Source organism: Blennius ocellaris, assembly GCF_963422515.1.
Source record: "Blennius ocellaris genome assembly, chromosome: 10".
NCBI classification, from domain to species: domain Eukaryota; kingdom Metazoa; phylum Chordata; class Actinopteri; order Blenniiformes; family Blenniidae; genus Blennius; species Blennius ocellaris.
The window spans coordinates 19,497,326-19,514,337 of NC_137659.1; the positions used below are offsets into that span (position 1 = coordinate 19,497,326).

At 43.3% G+C, this 17,012-nt stretch overlaps 1 protein-coding gene across 1 annotated transcript; it reads left to right on the plus strand.

Annotated features, from left to right (window-relative positions):
- Positions 1 to 1,976: 1,976 nt before the first annotated feature.
- On the plus strand, positions 1,977 to 16,981 carry LOC308135340 (nuclear receptor ROR-beta-like). Its single transcript, XM_080503265.1, has 10 exons — positions 1,977 to 2,493; positions 8,755 to 8,840; positions 8,952 to 9,093; positions 9,567 to 10,091; positions 11,414 to 11,535; positions 12,069 to 12,201; positions 12,758 to 12,865; positions 13,611 to 13,721; positions 14,157 to 14,269; positions 14,358 to 16,981. Exons 1-10 carry the CDS (start codon positions 2,487 to 2,489, stop codon positions 14,517 to 14,519), a joined length of 1,509 nt encoding a protein of 502 aa, XP_080359391.1. The 5' UTR covers positions 1,977 to 2,486; the 3' UTR covers positions 14,520 to 16,981.
- The last annotated feature ends 31 nt before the right edge of the window (positions 16,982 to 17,012 follow it).

The window sequence follows — 17,012 nt, forward strand, 5'->3', positions numbered from 1 at the left end:
TCCACTTCGCGTATCCCTTCTCCCTTCCTCCACAATCTGCTCCCTCATCCTGTTATGCTGCCGCTGGCATCCTCCCAGAATCTTCCAGCTTCTTGAGCTGTAAGCTCTGCTTTCCCCCCCCCCTCCATGCCTGAATCGTCTTTCACCTTCAGTAGGGGAACAAAATGTCTGCCATATAAGAGGCCATGCCCGAGCTCTCCTTCTCTTTTTCCCTCTTTTCTCCCTCTCCCTGCTTCCTCTGCTGTCTAACCGAGCTCCACAGCAGTTACATAAGAGCTAAGGTCAAAGTGTCACTGCCGTTGTCAAGGGAGACATAGAACAGAGCGGCTTTGGAGAAGATGTGCACAGGAGGAACGAGAGGGGAAAACAGCAGACGTGAGTGAAGAGCTGTGCAGACCCAGCTTGGATTCAAATATGTGCATGAATAAAAACATAAATCTCATTGAATATGATAAATTTTTGGCTGACAACAAAGGAGGCGTGGATGTGTATGAGAAAAACAAGGATAAGCGTTCTGGAAATAAAGGAAGTGGTAGCGGAAAGGGTCTGCAGAGGACAAAAAACAAAAAACAACAAAAGAATGTGCACACTAAATCCTCCGATGTGTGTCTGTGCGAGTGTGTGGCTGCGTGAGTGTTTGTGTGTGAAAGAAACAAAAAAAGAATCAGGGACTGTAGGTGTTCTGGGCTCAGCTGCTCCACTAGCCTACTTTGTGTAATCTCTGCCTTCATGCTGTTTCATAACACTGCTGCCAGAACATTGCATCATAAGGCCACCCGCCACAGCAACGTCACCCCCGCCCTCTCCCACCCAAAGACTTCATCAGCACCTTCGGCCCTCATTTACATCAGAATTTTTTTAAGTCATTTCTGAGGGTTTTATTAAACTTGGAAGGGTGACGTGTCCATTAGAAGCCGGCCAAGAGGCGTGTCGTAATAGCACAATATCAAAAATTCACTGCAGAACAAAAAAGAGAAAGCCAATTTCAAAATTAAAAGTTAGGGAATGTAACTGTATTTTCTTAATGGGACCTTGCAGGACCAGTTCAGAGATACAAAACAGGAACCAGGCTTATAAAACATTACAGGGGCACCGGGTGCACACTCCTCTATAACTCATTGGGGAATGTATTGAAAAATTGTGAGCAATCACTGGGAAAATATCCAGGAATCTTTTCCAGCCTTTTCCACCTAATCCAGATGAACCCGCTTGAAGGACGCGTTTTGTTTGAGAGCCCAAGTGCAAATAATACTTTCCCGTTTTAGAACATCTATTCATATTTATTATCATAATTAAATATACCTATGTTTTTTTCTTCCTTTGGAAAAAGTGCTCATGTTCCCTAACCACACAGATTACATTAAAGGCCACATAAACATGCAGTCATGGGAATTTTGAGGAATTCCACAGATGACATGATGCTGTAGTTGAAATAGTGTATTCCCTTATTCATGATGCAAAGTGTGAGATTCTGGAAGCAGTGAAAATGTCAATAAAAATCAATGAGCTTTAGTGCACTTAATGCTCTCTTGACGAGAGGGAAGGGGGGCTTCTTAAAAGACAAAACCTGCAAGAAATCTACTCAGACGGCTGGCATGAGAGCTAAAAATTGACTTATATAACCTATATGCTAGTGCCATTGATGCAAATTGGGTACATATTTGAAGTACACTGTGCTGATGAAACTTAAAACCTGTTGGTTTGCTTTTGTTTGCTTTGTTTTCTTCTTCTTCTTCTTCTTCTTCTTCTTCTTCTTCTTCTTCTTCTTCTTCCTATATACCTCAAAACACCCATTTAGATCAAAAACGAATTAATGCCCTGAGTTTGTGATGACAAAGAGCCTCATAACACATACGCGAGGTTTAAATTGCAGTCGTCTTCCTCAGACTTTACTATGCAGGCTCGGCTTTTTAAGTCAATCATTCGCCCAAGCCACCTTAAACTCGCTCGCGCGTGCGCGCCCCCGCGAGCGCTGAGAGAGGAGCTGTCGGCAGTGAGATCATGTGAGAGTCCATGCTTGGAGAAAGTAGGTTAGCAGGGTAGACTGAGAGGAAAGCAGGCGGAGAGTCACAGAGAAGAAGAAGAAGGGGGGGTCCGGACATCGCTCCTGCATCGTGGGACCATTTCTGTCAAAAAAAAAAAAAAGAAAAGGAAAGAAAGGAAAGTTGAGCCAATCTATTTCGCCAGTGCGTCGACAAGATTAACGATGTCAGCGAAAGCCACTTTTTCACTTCTTTTATTTTGCTCGGACTTGATCGAGCAATAAACAGAAAAAAGAGTTTCGGGTAGTTTTTTTTTCCTGCTTTTGCTTATTTTTTTTGAAGACAGCGACTTGCGAAAGCCGACTTCCACCGGGACGAAGTTAATATTTGCACAGCCAATTTACTTTGGCTCCCCCCCCGCGTCATTCTCTCCTGTCTTGTCACCTCCAGTGACCACATGTAGTCCAGTCCTTATCGCCCTGCACGACATAAGGAAACACCAAAATGAGAGGTAAGTTCTTTTATTCCCCTACCTCCATTATGTTAAAAGGAGTGTGTGCATGTTTAGATGAACTTGGTAAAGGATCGCCGTGCGGCTTGACGCCACATGTGTGCGCATTGGGAGTTCAGTGCGCCTGTTTTCCTCTCGGTGCGCAATAACGCCTCATAGCTGCACATACAAAGCGCTAAAGCTCAACATGCGACCACTAAACAGCGGCTTGCGAGGTCCTCTCTACTATTATTTAACTGCACGAAGACTTTTTTTTGTGTCTTCTTTTTATTTGTATTCTTTTAAATCATCGTTTAAGTCTTCCTTCTGAAATGGGACCAACCTTTCAAATGGCACACATGCGTAATTACGCACGTATGTCCTGGCGCTGCTGAAAATGTGTCTGTTTTTGAAGAAATGTACGGTGGAGCTCACCTGGGAACCCGGCAAATCTTGCCAAGAGGAACCATGTTAAGAGTTATGCAACCGGGAGAGGGAGGGGCGCGAGTCGAGGTTGTTGTTAACCAAAACTACAATTATGTAATCGACTCGTTATCTGATCTTAAACGAGTTGCTCATTCGGTGCAATTGTGAATCTCTCGCAGTTTACTTGCATTCTTTTTTTAAACCATATTAAATATATTGTTTACTTGTTATTTGTTGATAGATTTACGTTTTGTTTTTTTTGTTTTTTTTTATATACATTTTTTGTGGGGAAAAAGACATTTCCCAATGGTGTCTTGGGACACCATCGCTTATTAATATCAAAGGCTTTCCGTGATGATTTGGAGCAGTATTGTGCGTACTTGCTGTTGTTGTGATGTGGCGGCGGTGCCAGCATGGCCGCCTGTGTGAGCGCACAGAGGGAGAGGAGCCCGGCTGTTCCACTGACCTAGTTATGTCACCCAACGTTATACAGCAGTCGCAGCGGAGGGAGGGGGAACGGCTGTGGGAAGCGTCGTGCCGCTGGACGTGCGGCAGTACCATGTGCGGTTACGTATTAGCAGAGGCAGTCGGCCTTGCGACGTGTCTCTGCCCCGACGCGGGCTGAACTTGAACTTGACCGGTGGGGCAGTGAGGTTTTTCACAATGATTAACTGCCTCTCTCTGTGTGTGTGCACTCGCTGAAAATCCAACGACGGTCACTCATTCATTCATTCCTCCTGACAAAATAGAACCTCGAATTGTAAGTCCTAAATGTGCAGATGTGCCATCGCATTAATTAGAACTCCGTATTTGAAACAACAGATCAACATGCAACACTATAATTACTATATATAGTTTATAGAGCACATTAAATAGTTTTAATACAAGTAATACTCGTCAGATTTTTTTAATTTATATTTTTAATCCTATTCTGAATGAATATTTTGCTTTTTGGTTGTGCAGTAGATAATAATTTTTTTTTTTATCTATGGAGGGGAAACAATAATTTTTATAGTCATGACTTGGTGGAGGGAAGAGGCGATGGGGAGGGAGGGAAGGAGGAAGAAGCATAAGGGCCCCTGGTGGAGGGAGGTTCCCCTTTTAGCAGGATATCCATATGTAAACAAATGTTCGGCCCTTACTTAGCTTTGCAGTATTGAAAATGTAGGTTAGTCACACAACCTGTTGCTCCCTGATTGAGAAAGCACGTCAGCAGGTTTTATCTCAGATTGAGCGTGCTCGCACATGTTTGCACCCACAATCATTTTAAGTCATTCTAACAGTTTTGGCATAAAGACTTTTTTATACAGACTTTTTTTTCTCTTTTTTTTTCAAGCCCCTGATACAACGTCTGATTATCTAACACTTCCTTTGATTGTGCTGCAGATAGCAGAGTGCAGTTCTCCATGCAGACACATAGCAAGATCTCATGACTCTGACAACACATACAGATTCTTGGCTCTGTTCTAATCGCCCCTCTCTGGGCCTCAGCTGGGCCTCCGGTGGTATTTACATCTTCTAAAATAGAGCTCGCTGCACCAGCAGCCATACAGTAAGACTGTACGTGAGTGCTGAGAACTGCTGAGTTCTATTGTTCTTTCAAGGCATGAGAGTAAAATTTAAAAAAACAACTTAACGGCTGTATTTTAGAGATGCTCGAGCTGCTAGGTGTTATAAGTAAGGTAGCTTTCCAGCTGCATTTGAGCTCAAGGTGTGAAAAGACACATGATTTTAGTTTAATATCAAATCGTAATAATGTATTTTTCTTAATAAGGCTCAGCTGAGGCCTCATGCAAAGGAATTCAATAACCTTCCATGATTTGCTTACCGGTGGTATGATTTGACAAAGCAAAGTCCGACACAGCCAATCACAATAGGTTGTTGTGATACAGTTTTGTCTTACGCTGTAAGACTAAACCTCACACTGCACGGCGTTGCACAGCAAGCACTTCACTGTTGAAAATATGTCCGAAACTCAAGCTCAAGGCCCCTTCTTCCTGCTGAGTGTGGTGTCTCTCTTTTTTTGGGGGGGAAGTAGGTACAGTTTGCCGCTGGAGGGCAATAAACATTGCTTATGTTAACGTCGCCTTCAAAATAAGGATGCAAGAACAAAGTCTGCTCATATTGAAACAGGCTTTAAGAGTGTGAAGTATGTTAAAGCCTATATGGGTCTGCATGATTACATGTATATAGTGTGACGTATAGGGTGTCTTTTCTTCTTTTCTCTGTGTTATGCAATGACACACTGACACACTAACTGTTCGGCACACCAGTCAGGGGACTCCAGTTTAAGAATTACTGGCTGTCGTTCCTCAGAAGAGACAGATAAGTGAACGGTTGGAGGCAAAAATTCAGTGATTTTTCTCTGCCTCTCCCTACCCCACCCCGACTGAATTAGCCTTTGTCGAGATAACAGTGTTACACATTTGGCTGGCTGATAAACACTTAGAGGCCAACGTGTTTGCCTTAACCGTTAAAGTGTGCTTTCCCAGTTTATTTTGTGAAAAGGTTTGTGTGTGCTATCGATAATAAAGCTGCCCTATGGAACTCAAACACCTGCCTCACTCAAACATCCTTCTTTGCTTGCCACTTCTCCTCATTTATTGCATTTTACTTTGGTTAATGTGTCATCGGTGATAAATGTAGTTCTGCATGTAGGCCTTGTGCATTATGTTTGCGAAAAGCATACTTGGTTCCTCAAGACAAAATGCTACAGATGAGCGTGTCAGGACGGCCTCACCATGATATTAAGGCTTGTTCAAGGGTTTATTGTCAGTGTGGCAACTGTTTCTGTGAGTCTATCTGCACAGATAGGTGGCGGCACTTTCATTGGCACATCTGAAGAGATTGGCCAGTTTATTGATTAAATCAATTAGTAACCAAAGCCAATTTGGAGGCGGCTAAAGGCATAAGCTATATTAAGCCCAGTGTCTCAGTCGTGTTTATATAGCCTTGCCTTATATAATGACAAGCACAATACAGTTTTAGTGTTGGACAGCTCAAGTTTTTTTAAATGTTATGTTTATTAGCCAAAAAACATTGACCAAAGAGTACCTGCTGTTCCAAAGATGTATTTTGTCCGTGTATATTTTCTGTAGTTTGCTAAAAAAATCTTTGCAATTTGAATACAATTGATTTAACATCTCGTGAACAAGGCAGCGATAAAACAAAGGGCCGTTCATCTGTCGGCATGACTGTTTGTGCCCAGATGTCCGCCGAGGGTCAGAGAAGAAGGCTGGACAAGACTGAGGAGTATGCTATGTGTGGTTGTACAACAGGGCTGGATGGCTGGGCATCTGTGTAATTCTGGCTCTCAGCACAGGACAGGAATAGCATTGGCTGCAGTAGAAGCTCAGTGTCAAAAGATTGGGCAGAAAGGTGGGGGCCGAATGGCTGGCATTCAAGTTCAAAGTTGGCATTCCTTCGGTGGATGGTAGCCAGATACAGTGTGGGTCATTACTGACACACTGGATGTGGTTTTGATAATAAAACAGCCCGGAGAGGCTTCAATCAGTCGGCACAGAAGCAAGACTCATGGGAAATCAGCGAGGATCTGTGTCGCGTGTCAGATGAGTTAATACATTGCGAGGCGTATTATTGTTTCCATCTTGCTTAATTTTGCGGGTTATGTAACGTGGTTGATTTTACCCGGGCAAGCTGCAAGCTTCCAGCGAAACTTTGCGTAGGGAAAAACCTACGCACTGTGCCGCTCCACCTTAAAACTGGTCTGCGGAGAGCAGGGATAGCGCCTGCCTCCCTCCTCCCTCTCCCCCTGCAGTGGGAAAGTGTGTCAGTAGGACAGAATGTCCACATGGGCTGACAGGCTGCAGCGGCCGAGTGACAGATGACTCAGCCAATACCAAGGAGGCTGCGAACGTTGTCAGCCAGTGGGAAAGGGAGACTCTGGAGAGGGTGGGGTGTCGGCATTGCTAGAGTGAGCCTGTGCTGAATGAGCGTTGTGAGGAATGCTCACAGACAAGAGTTATATAATCGAGCGAGAAGGGAGGGGTGGAGGGGAACCTGAGAGAAAGAGAGGAAGGGAGGGAGGAGGAGGAGGAGGAGGAGGAGGAGGAGGAGGGAGATATTTTTCCATTGCATGTCTGCAGCTGCCGTGATCAGTTGAAGTATTTTAGTCAACAGTTTTAGAAGAGAGACAGTCCACTGTGTCATTAGACAGAAAAAGAAGTGGAAAGTTGTGGTTTCCAGTACCTAAGAGTGCAACAATTCCTTTTCCCTAAGTGCTTTTCCATACTGCATCTGCGGGTACAAATAGATTTTTTTCTTTTTTAAATCAGCACACCGTAGACAGAAATCCCGTATGTCGGCTTAATCGCTACAAGATGGGTTTGAGGCGGACGGTTGGCGTTTGAATCCCACTGCCTAGAGGTCACTATGGTGGGTCCCTGAGCAAAGCCCTTAATCCTAGAAAGCTCTCCCTGCACTGCACATCGACTGCCCACTGCTCCTGGAGACGGATTAGATGCAGTTAACAAATTTGCCGTGCTGCCGTGTGTGTCACAATGATTCATATTCTTCAAGCATCTTATGATAAAGTTGTTTTTTGTTTTTAGCTTGACCAAGAAAGAAGGGGCCTTTTGTGTACGTGTCATGTGACTCCCTATCTGTTTGTGTACTCTGTTCCCGAGTGGGGGCCACCTTCAGGGTGCACACTAACACAGTTTATGGAGAATTTGCTTCCCCTGTCCTGTGTGTCTCTGTAGTCCACAGCACTTGAACAAAGTAAAGAGAAGCCAGTAAGTTCAGGACACGTTCTTAAATCTTTTGCATCATTTAATGGAGATATTACAGGAGATGTATATTTTCTTCTGATGTGGTACTCTGTTGTAGCGTGCAGCTTCATTATTTCTTAGTAAAATAATAAGTACAAAGAAAATCCAACAGCCTGTAAAAGTTTACTGGCATTTGCAGTAACTGAAAGGTTATGTCTTGCAGAGGGTCTGATGACAGGCTTGCAGATTGTACTTAAAACTCCGGAGAGGAGGTTGATAAGTGTGTCTGAACATCGTGACCGAAAAAACTGATTGCCAAGGCCTCTTGAATACGACAGCCAGTGCTCAATGCTTGAAGACCTTCTCCGTCAAAAAGAAATTGCAAGCTGCCTTTTGTATCAGCAGAGGCAGGAGATGACCTTCTAACAGAGCAGAGAGCACGCACAGTTATGGCAGTCGTACTGTGACGAGATAAAAGCATGTGGATGACCTTTTCAGGATGTGCAGAAGACACAAAGGACCCGATTTCTTCTGAGGTTAACATCTGTAGAAAAGCACGACAGCACAACAAAATGGCCAGCAAAACAGTGTCAAAGAGAGGGACAAACACTTCACCTGAATAGCGGCTGGACTGTGTTAAAGTGATGGGAATACTTTCAAGGTTTAATTGTAACAAGCTGAATAGCTTGGCCTAAAAAAAGGATTTCAGTTTTTGTGGCAAACAGGAAGTTCCACTTTACATGCTCAAAACCAAATAAACAAGCGATAACTAAAGGGAAATTAAATTTTGAAGTTGTGGATTATTTGTATGCCCTTTGTTAAAAAAAACAAACAAAAAAACGCCACAAGTTTAAGGGCTTCAAAGACATGAAAGGTATAAAATAATTATACTTGGAAGGTTCAAAACAAAATTGTTGTTTGGCATTTCTCGACATTTAATATCGGGAAATGCTTCTGTTAACAAGGATTTGGCTAAATAAAAAAATACCCAGGGCTTTGTTCGTACTTGGATATTAAACATCTGAAGCATCTTTGGCAGCAGCACATAATATGGTTGAATAGTGTCACCTTCACTGTCTCATCATTTATCAGCTTTTTCACCCCTCTTTACATTGTGTTTCTGCAGCTCAAATCGAAGTCATCCCCTGTAAGATCTGTGGGGACAAGTCCTCAGGAATCCACTATGGAGTCATCACCTGCGAAGGCTGCAAGGTGAGCAGGAAGAGAGAGCCGGGCTGGTTAACCAAAAGTCAACTTCACTCAGCTGCTTCTGAAGTTCCCGTATCATTTACAGTGTACGTATGTGTGTGTTTGTGTGTCCAGGGCTTCTTCCGACGCAGCCAGCAGAACAACGCCATGTACTCTTGTTCCCGTCAGAGGAACTGCCTGATTGACCGCACTAACCGTAACCGCTGCCAGCACTGCCGCCTGCAGAAGTGTCTGGCTTTGGGCATGAGCCGAGATGGTAAGCTCAGGCAGAACAGGCCTCTTGACAGTCTTCCCCTGGCCGTGGCACTTATTAGTCAAATTTGAATTTCCTTGAGGCTCGGGCTGTGATCGACACTCATTAGTCCAATTTAAATGCACTCACAGCTCACGCTGTGCACGCCTTTCATTTAAAACTGACGCAATGAGAATTTCAATCCCGACAGAGTAATGTTCCACATGAACCCAAAGGGTTTGACGCTTCTTCCAAAAACAAGCCCAGTATATAACCTGATAAAGTGAAGACATGCCTTCATCCAACCCTGATATAGAGATGAGAAGATACAGTACTTGTAATCTATGTGAGCGAGATGTGTTTTAAAGTTAGAGTTATCAAAGAACTTCAGAACACAGATATTGGCAATAGAAAAAAAAAATGCAGTTTGCAAGCGCCATCTCTAAGCTAAAAAAGTTTGAAAGTGAATAAAAACAACATTATTTTTCTTCTTGCAGCGGTGAAGTTTGGGCGTATGTCCAAGAAGCAGCGCGACAGCCTTTATGCCGAGGTGCAAAAGCACCAGAAGTCCCAAGAGTGTGTGGCCTCCGGAGGCGGGGGCTCGACCACTCTGTCATTACCCAGGGAGGATGGAGTCTGCGGAGGCGGCGCAGAGGATGGAGAAGAGGGACTGAGCAGGTCCTACAGCAGCGGCGGCTCCAGCTCCACTCTGAGTGACCTGGACGACATCGCGGCGCTGCCCGACCTCTTCGACCTGCCACTGACCCCCGAGGAGGCCAGCGAATACTGCAGCCTGGAGCTGCTCGGAGGTGGAGGAGCCAGCACGGGGAACACGTCCAACTCGTCGTCCTCGTCTTCCTCGTCTTCGTCCCTGTCCAATCAGAATTCCCCGCAGCAGACCATGCTGGACGTGGCAGACACTGACGGCATGCAGCTACTGCATTTGCACTCTCACACGCTGCTGGGACACATGCACTCGTTGCTGGACCATCTGCCTGATGACTGCTCAATAACGGACCTTGGTGAGTAGTGAAAATGAAGGAAATGTTGTGAAGTGAAGCTGAAATGTCGGCCTTTGAGTGCCGAAATGAAGAGAAAAAAACCCTCGACTTTGTTGACTTCATCTCTGCACTCTATATTTTGACATATTAATCCAAGTGTTTGATGTTCATTTCCTGCTGCGAGCCTCTTTGTGCAAAGTTAAGACTTTTCTTTTTCCAGCTGTTTCACATTACCGCAAAGGTTGTGGAGCAACAACACATTTCGCTCCTCACAGCTGGATGCAGCATGTTAGATGATGCCTTGGTCCCATGAGCAAGGAGATTTAGACCGATTAAACAAATAATCATGCCTCAGGGCAGACTGCAATATTCACCCTAACAGGTTCACAGTCCCTCTAATTGAGGCGCAAAGTGATGCAAAGGATTTTCAATAATAGATCACCACTCCTTCATTAAGAAAACACTTCAGAATATAAAATGGGGACCACTGCATTAGTCGTTATTGGACGGCTGTGTTTTACTGTCCTATATAATGGAAGAGAACCTAAATGAAAGCCGTTATTTTGACAACTGTGTATATTTTTGGCATTGATTACCTTGAAATTATCAAAGGCACTGAACAAAGTCTGAAATAAACTATGTGCAATAGGGACAGATAATAAAAAAAAAAACCAAAAAGTGATTTGATATGAACAACAGATGAAGACCAAGGACATGTCATAAACAGTTTAGCAGCAAAATAATCAAAGTGATGCATGACAGGGACAAGAGGAAAACAGGACAAGGATGAGATTATGTGGGCCAAAGCAACAGGCAAGAGGCCATTTGAAACAGACAGAGGATTTACAGCGGTATGAAAATGACAATTTAAAAGGAGAACAAATCACAATGCTATAGTGGTATTTTGCAGTAGCGTCTACAGACAGTGGGGCAGATACATTTCTATTTTATTTTACAGTTGCTTACGATAAACTGCACAATGATGTGAATGGGGCTCTGGGGACTTTTAACGTAAGCGACTGAGTAAATGCTGTGACGGGTTTAAATTATATAGGGGGAGGGTGGAAAAATGATAACAGCTGCTGGAGTAAGGTGAGTAAATAGGCTATTAGCACTTTATCTTTTCAGGGACGTCCCTGGTAAACCAACTGACGGCGCGGTGCAAAGCACCCAGTAATTTAAGGTCGCCCTTCTGTGATCAGAGGACGTATAAACAGCGCCACTGATGGGCTTTAACTCCACCACACGCTCTCTCTCTCTTTTTAAAACAAACAAAAAAAAACAGCAAATTGACAGAAATAAGTTAGACAATGCTGATGTTTTGTTTGGTTTTGTTTTTACAGAACACATCACTCAGAGTATTGTAAAGTCTCACTTGGAGACGTGTCAGTACAGCGCCGAAGAGATGAAGAGATTCACCTGGGCGCAGTACACACCCGAGGAAACACGGGCTTTCCAGAACAAGGTACACAAAGTGGTTTTTGTCCTATGCAAATTTTAATTAACTCCTTTTGTCAGTCATTCGTATGGAAAGGGAATTAAAAACTGTCGTCGTCAGTGTAACAGCCTCATAGTAAGCTGCACTCATTATTTCATCGTTAGGATAGCCATGGCAACTGTGAGCTATTTCCATCAACTTCACACAATGCAATAGTGCAGTGGACCGCTCCTCATGTAATTCCATTTAACTACAGCCTTTGTATAGCTCATTCTTTCCCTATTGTCTTCTGCAGCCACATCCAGTACATTGCGCTTGAATTCCTGACTTGCTAATATTCAAATGCCTTTACGGCTCATTATTAGCCTAATTATGTTTGTTAGGTGTGGCCGCTTATATATTTTTTTTTTTTCTGTAGTTATATTTGATTAGTCAAACAAGTGAAGTGGGTCATTATGTTCTCCTTGTGAATTGTGATGCTGTGCGAAGGTATCGTTGTACCATGTGACATCTGTCGACCGAAACTCACGCCCTGCCCTGCGTCGCTTTTTTTTTTCCAGTCGGCGGAGTGGATGTGGCAGCAGTGTGCACACCACATCACCAACGCCATTCAGTACGTGGTGGAGTTCGCCAAACGCATCGCGGGCTTTATGGACCTGTGCCAGAACGATCAGATCATATTGTTGAAAGCAGGTCAGTGCACAGTCCAAAATGTCGGTGGGGGGGAAGAAAACAAACAAAACAAAAAATGCATTCCAAGACTTTGAATCCTGCCAAAATCTTTTGAGGTGAAACCTTGCTGACTTTAGCTCCTCCCCTTGTGCTTCTGTCTCCAAACCTTCTACCCTTTGTTTTGTTTTTGTTTGAAATCATCTGTTGTTTTGAATAAATGACACACACCTGGTTTGAACGACGGGGGAAATAACATGCTTCTTGAAACAAAATTATTCATTTATTTCTTTATCTATTATATGCTGGACACTTATATTTATAATTATGACATACAATGCATGTGTTTGACAATGCATTTACCTTCTGTAAATGTTGTGAACTTATAATTGTCAAAAATATGTTGTGCACCAATCCGGATCAAAATTATTTACATCTTGTGTATGTTGTGTGCATGTTGGAGTATCTTGGACATTTCCTGCCCTCCCCTCCTCCTCCTCCACCTCCTCCCCCATCCCTCCTCTTTCTCCATCTCTGGACATCTCCATGTCCTTTCCTTTGTCTGTCGCTACGTTTTTAGGATGTCTGGAGGTCCTACTCATTCGTATGTGCCGAGCTTTCAACAGCAACAACAACACCATCTTCTTCAATGGAAAGTTCGCCCCGGCTCAGTTCTTCAAAGCGCTTGGTGAGGATTGAATGAAAACGCAGCCGCGTTCAGATGATCGACAGCCTCGCGCTCTCAAGCGTTTTAATTTGTATACCATGCGTAAGCGAGATAAATTGAATGCCTCTTTGATACCATTAATGCATTTTGAATTGCCAATATTAATTAATGCGTTATTTATTTTGCATATATTTGAAATGACGTGTGCTCTAAATTTAAACGCTGATAGGAGCGTCATTATTGTTCTTCTCTTGTCTGTGGCTGTTCTTTCACAATAGAAATAGCCACAAAGAGAAAGTCATTGAAAGCCTCCAGCTGGCTGTTACTTTCCAATTTCGGCCTCTTTTTTTTTTTTTTTTTTTTTACGTTTTTAGCGCTTCACTAACGATGCAACAATGCACTCTAAATGGAAAACCTAAAGACAGTTGCAATTAAACGCAGCAGTAAACACAATTCTAAGCCCGTTTAAGGAAATATTCCCCCAAGGTGCCTAATTTCAAAAGATGTATTATGTCAGTCAATGCAGTTGCAGTTTTCTGTTTATATGTTTGACATGAGCATAATTTGACTGCCGAGGGGGTCGGACAAACAGCAGTGATTTAATTTACTGTGATGGATAATGCAGTTTTCATAGTAGGTACAAACAGAGCGCACTTTTACGAAGTCGGTCCTTCCTGGCATGCCTCGCTTAAGTGAATTATTCAGACCTTTCTATCAAAGCTTTATTCTCGGCAATGAATTGACCAAATGCTGTGTGTTTGTTTAGGTTGTGATGACCTGGTTAGTGCCGTGTGTGACCTGGGAAAAGGACTGTGCCGTCTGCAGCTGTCTGATGAGGAGATAGCCCTGTTCAGCGCCGCCGTCCTTCTATCGCCTGGTGATTATTTTACATCTTTGTCTCTTTTCTCTCCCACAAAGACTATTAAAGGCCATCTTTGGCATGCATAGAAGAAATAACATAGTGTGCTGCAGACGCCACACATATTCGTTTTCTCCTGCAGATCATTTCACCGACTTTCAGCTTTTGCATCTTGCTTCAAGCAGTTTGCTTATTTTGTTTGTATTTTTGATAATTGAGGTGTAAAATAGGTCTGCCATACCTGCACCATAACTAAACAAATACAGATGAACAAGTTAGAACTTAAGAATGAACACGTATGCAAATGGTTCTGGTGGTTGATATGAGTGAGCTATTAAACTCGTTCAAATGCCAATCCACAAGAGGATCTTCTGAAGTGGCTGATGAGGCTTTTAAATACTTACGTGGCAGCAAGGAACCTCCATACTGAGAAGTCCGTATCTTTTCCCGCAGACCGACCCTGGCTCACAGAAGGCCCAAAGGTCCAGAAACTCCAGGAAAAAGTCTACCTAGCCCTGCAGCACAGTCTGCATAAGAATGGCGATTCTGACGAGAAGCTGGACAAGGTAAACGCCGGCGATCACCACTCTTTAGTTTACACAGGACGCGGACACGTTCACATATTCACCTCTGCCTGCCTTCTGTCCCCCACAGATGGTGTCCAAGCTGCCCATAATGAAGTCCATCTGTAACCTCCACATTGACAAACTGGAGTTTTTCCGTTTGGTCCACCCTGAGACCGCCTTCAATTTCCCACCGCTGTACCGGGAGGTGTTTGGCAGCGAGTTGTCTCTGCCGGACTCCACTGTCAGCTAGATGGACCGAGGAGATAGATGGGAGAGAGTGTGTTAGGAGGTAGGGACGCAAAATGAGAGACAGAGAAGGATAGAGGTGTTGAAGCTTAACAACCAGCAGTTATAAGACAATCCAGGACTTTAAATACTCCGTCTCCCACAATCCCAAAGTAGTCCTCCACTTTCCCGGCAGGCAAAAGCACCTTACACTACAGACCGCACACGCTCATGGTCCTTTGCATATTGTAGCATTAACAACAAGCGTTTGGGCCTCCAAATAATACCACAGCAGCCCGCATAGCATGGAACAGCTCAAAGCTCTAACACTTGTTAATTATCTGATCCTCTTTGGATCACCCAACCAGTTTATGAATGTACCTCATACAAAGCACCAGTGCACAGGCAAGAACCCAACAACAGTGAATGTACAACCCTGCCACTCGTAGACACGTAGAATTCGAATGAAGTAGTGTCGATCAGCAGGCCGTCTCACTATTACGCCACCGTTTAGTCAATATTTCGCTCTGCAGTCATGCGCCCATGTCACGCCATGATACGCATGTGTGTTCATACAGATTCTATCCTTGTACTGACCATCACCTCGGGACCAAGATCATGAGTCAGGGTATTTTCTGATAAAAAAAAAAAAAAAAGATACACAGTATAGACTGTACTCATCAGTCTGGTTTTAAAGAAAAGAAAAGAAAAAGAAAGAAAGAAAGAAAAGACTAAAAAACAATTTCACAGTCATTTAGTGTTCGGTGCTGCCTTTTTTTGTAGGCTCTTGTAATGCAATGAGAAACCTCAGTCCCACACACCCCTTTCCTTGTAAATGCCACTTAGAGACAGGACAAGATGAAATTATCTTTAATTTATATACACATTTATAAACAAATATTTTAAATAAGAATGTACATAGACGACTATATAAGTATATGGTGAGAGAGTTGGAGTGTGTGAGTTCAGTTCAGAGCGAAAAGAAGCGAAAGGTGGTTGATGAGATGTAAGAGGAGAGACAAAAGATGGACACTTGAGGAAAGCTCATGTTTGGACTCATTTTTATTTTTTTTCGTGGACGATTCTTCCTCTCTGGACAGTACTCTCAGGTTTCCGTGGCAACAACCCCGTCTTGCCCCTACAGCAATGGCATGGCCATGTGACGCAAGCGATGGGGTGGACACTTGTTGCAGATGTGACACAGCAGGGGAGGCAGTGTACTCCAACAAAGGCAAAAAAACAAAAAAGAAAAGAAAAGAGGAGAAAAAAAACAAACATTGCCTTACATTTAAACTGTCAGATTTCAGTCTGCACTGCTGCTGCTCTCCCCTGCCTAAAGAGACAAGAGGACACAAAAGGACACTAAAGAACAGAGAAAGCAAGGCAGAGGATCGCTTTGAGGACTGTATGACGAGCGGGGACTCTCTGCGTCTCCACACTTGTTTCTAACCAGCAGCCAGTACAATAGGTGTACCATAGCAGTCTTTCTTTCACTCATCCTATATTCAGTTGGGGGCAAACGACGGTCCATAATATGTATCATAAACCCTTTTTTTGCTGGTTGGGGCAACTGTATTATTTTGTACATTTGCTGTTCTCTCTCCTTTAGTCCCAAAACCCAACACATGTCCAAAAAAAAAAAAAATCAAGCACTTATACTTTCCTCTTTCTCACTGGACACTCGTCGAAGGCCAGACAGAGCTACCAGCTGCCCCCCCCGAGTTGGGCTTTAATGCCAGTAAGACTTCAAAGCCAATCTGTTTCGCTGTGTTCATTTCATATCTGTCAGACCAGGTCATCCGTAGCTGTTTACATTTTCCATGTGCACACACAGCAGTTTGTGAACGACGGGATGACGGTGACGATAAATGTCTTACTTGGGGTGCTGTGAAGTTCTCGAGCAGAGTCCGAGGACCTGCCGCCTGCTGCTCAGGGAGCTAGCTGTGATCTCCTGTCCCTTTATTACCGGTGTCGTCTTTTAGCCTTGTACTCCTCACACTTTTGCACCTAAGATGAGACCCATAACCATAATCACTGTGGACGTGAGTTCTATTTTTGTGAATGTTACTCACAAAGTGTCAAACCCCTTCCCGTTTGTCCTAATATTGTAACAAATTTTAAGATTCATAGGAGTTCAAAGAAGATCAGTTAGACTTAAAGATGAATTTCATTATTTGGGGTTTAATGTTTCTTTTGCTGTGATTTTCATTTATTTCTCAGTCTTTTATCCACTTTTTGTTTTCTTTTCCGTGTCTCCACTTCTTGTCTTGTAAAGTCAGTGATCTATTTTTTTTAATTGAGAAAGATTAGGACGACTGCAAACAAAAATAGTTTGTCTCCCTTCTCTTTCCCTGTATGACAAAATGTACAAGAGGTATATTACTAGTCCAAGAGTAACTGAGTCACACAGCTCGATATATATTGTCCAATGGGATACATTATATGTGGTTTTACGAATGTAATAAATGGTTTCCTTTTCTTTTGAAATGGTGAATTGCGTCTTATTTGAAATATGTTT

What these genes read in the sequence shown, in the direction of transcription:
- LOC308135340 (XM_080503265.1), top strand. An exon ending in TTTGGGCATGAGCCGAGATG is followed by an intron (nt 9,094 to 9,566) that starts GTAAGCTCAGGC and finishes TTCTTCTTGCAG; the next exon opens with CGGTGAAGTTTGGGCGTATG. An exon ending in CTGACGAGAAGCTGGACAAG is followed by an intron (nt 14,270 to 14,357) that starts GTAAACGCCGGC and finishes TGTCCCCCACAG; the next exon opens with ATGGTGTCCAAGCTGCCCAT.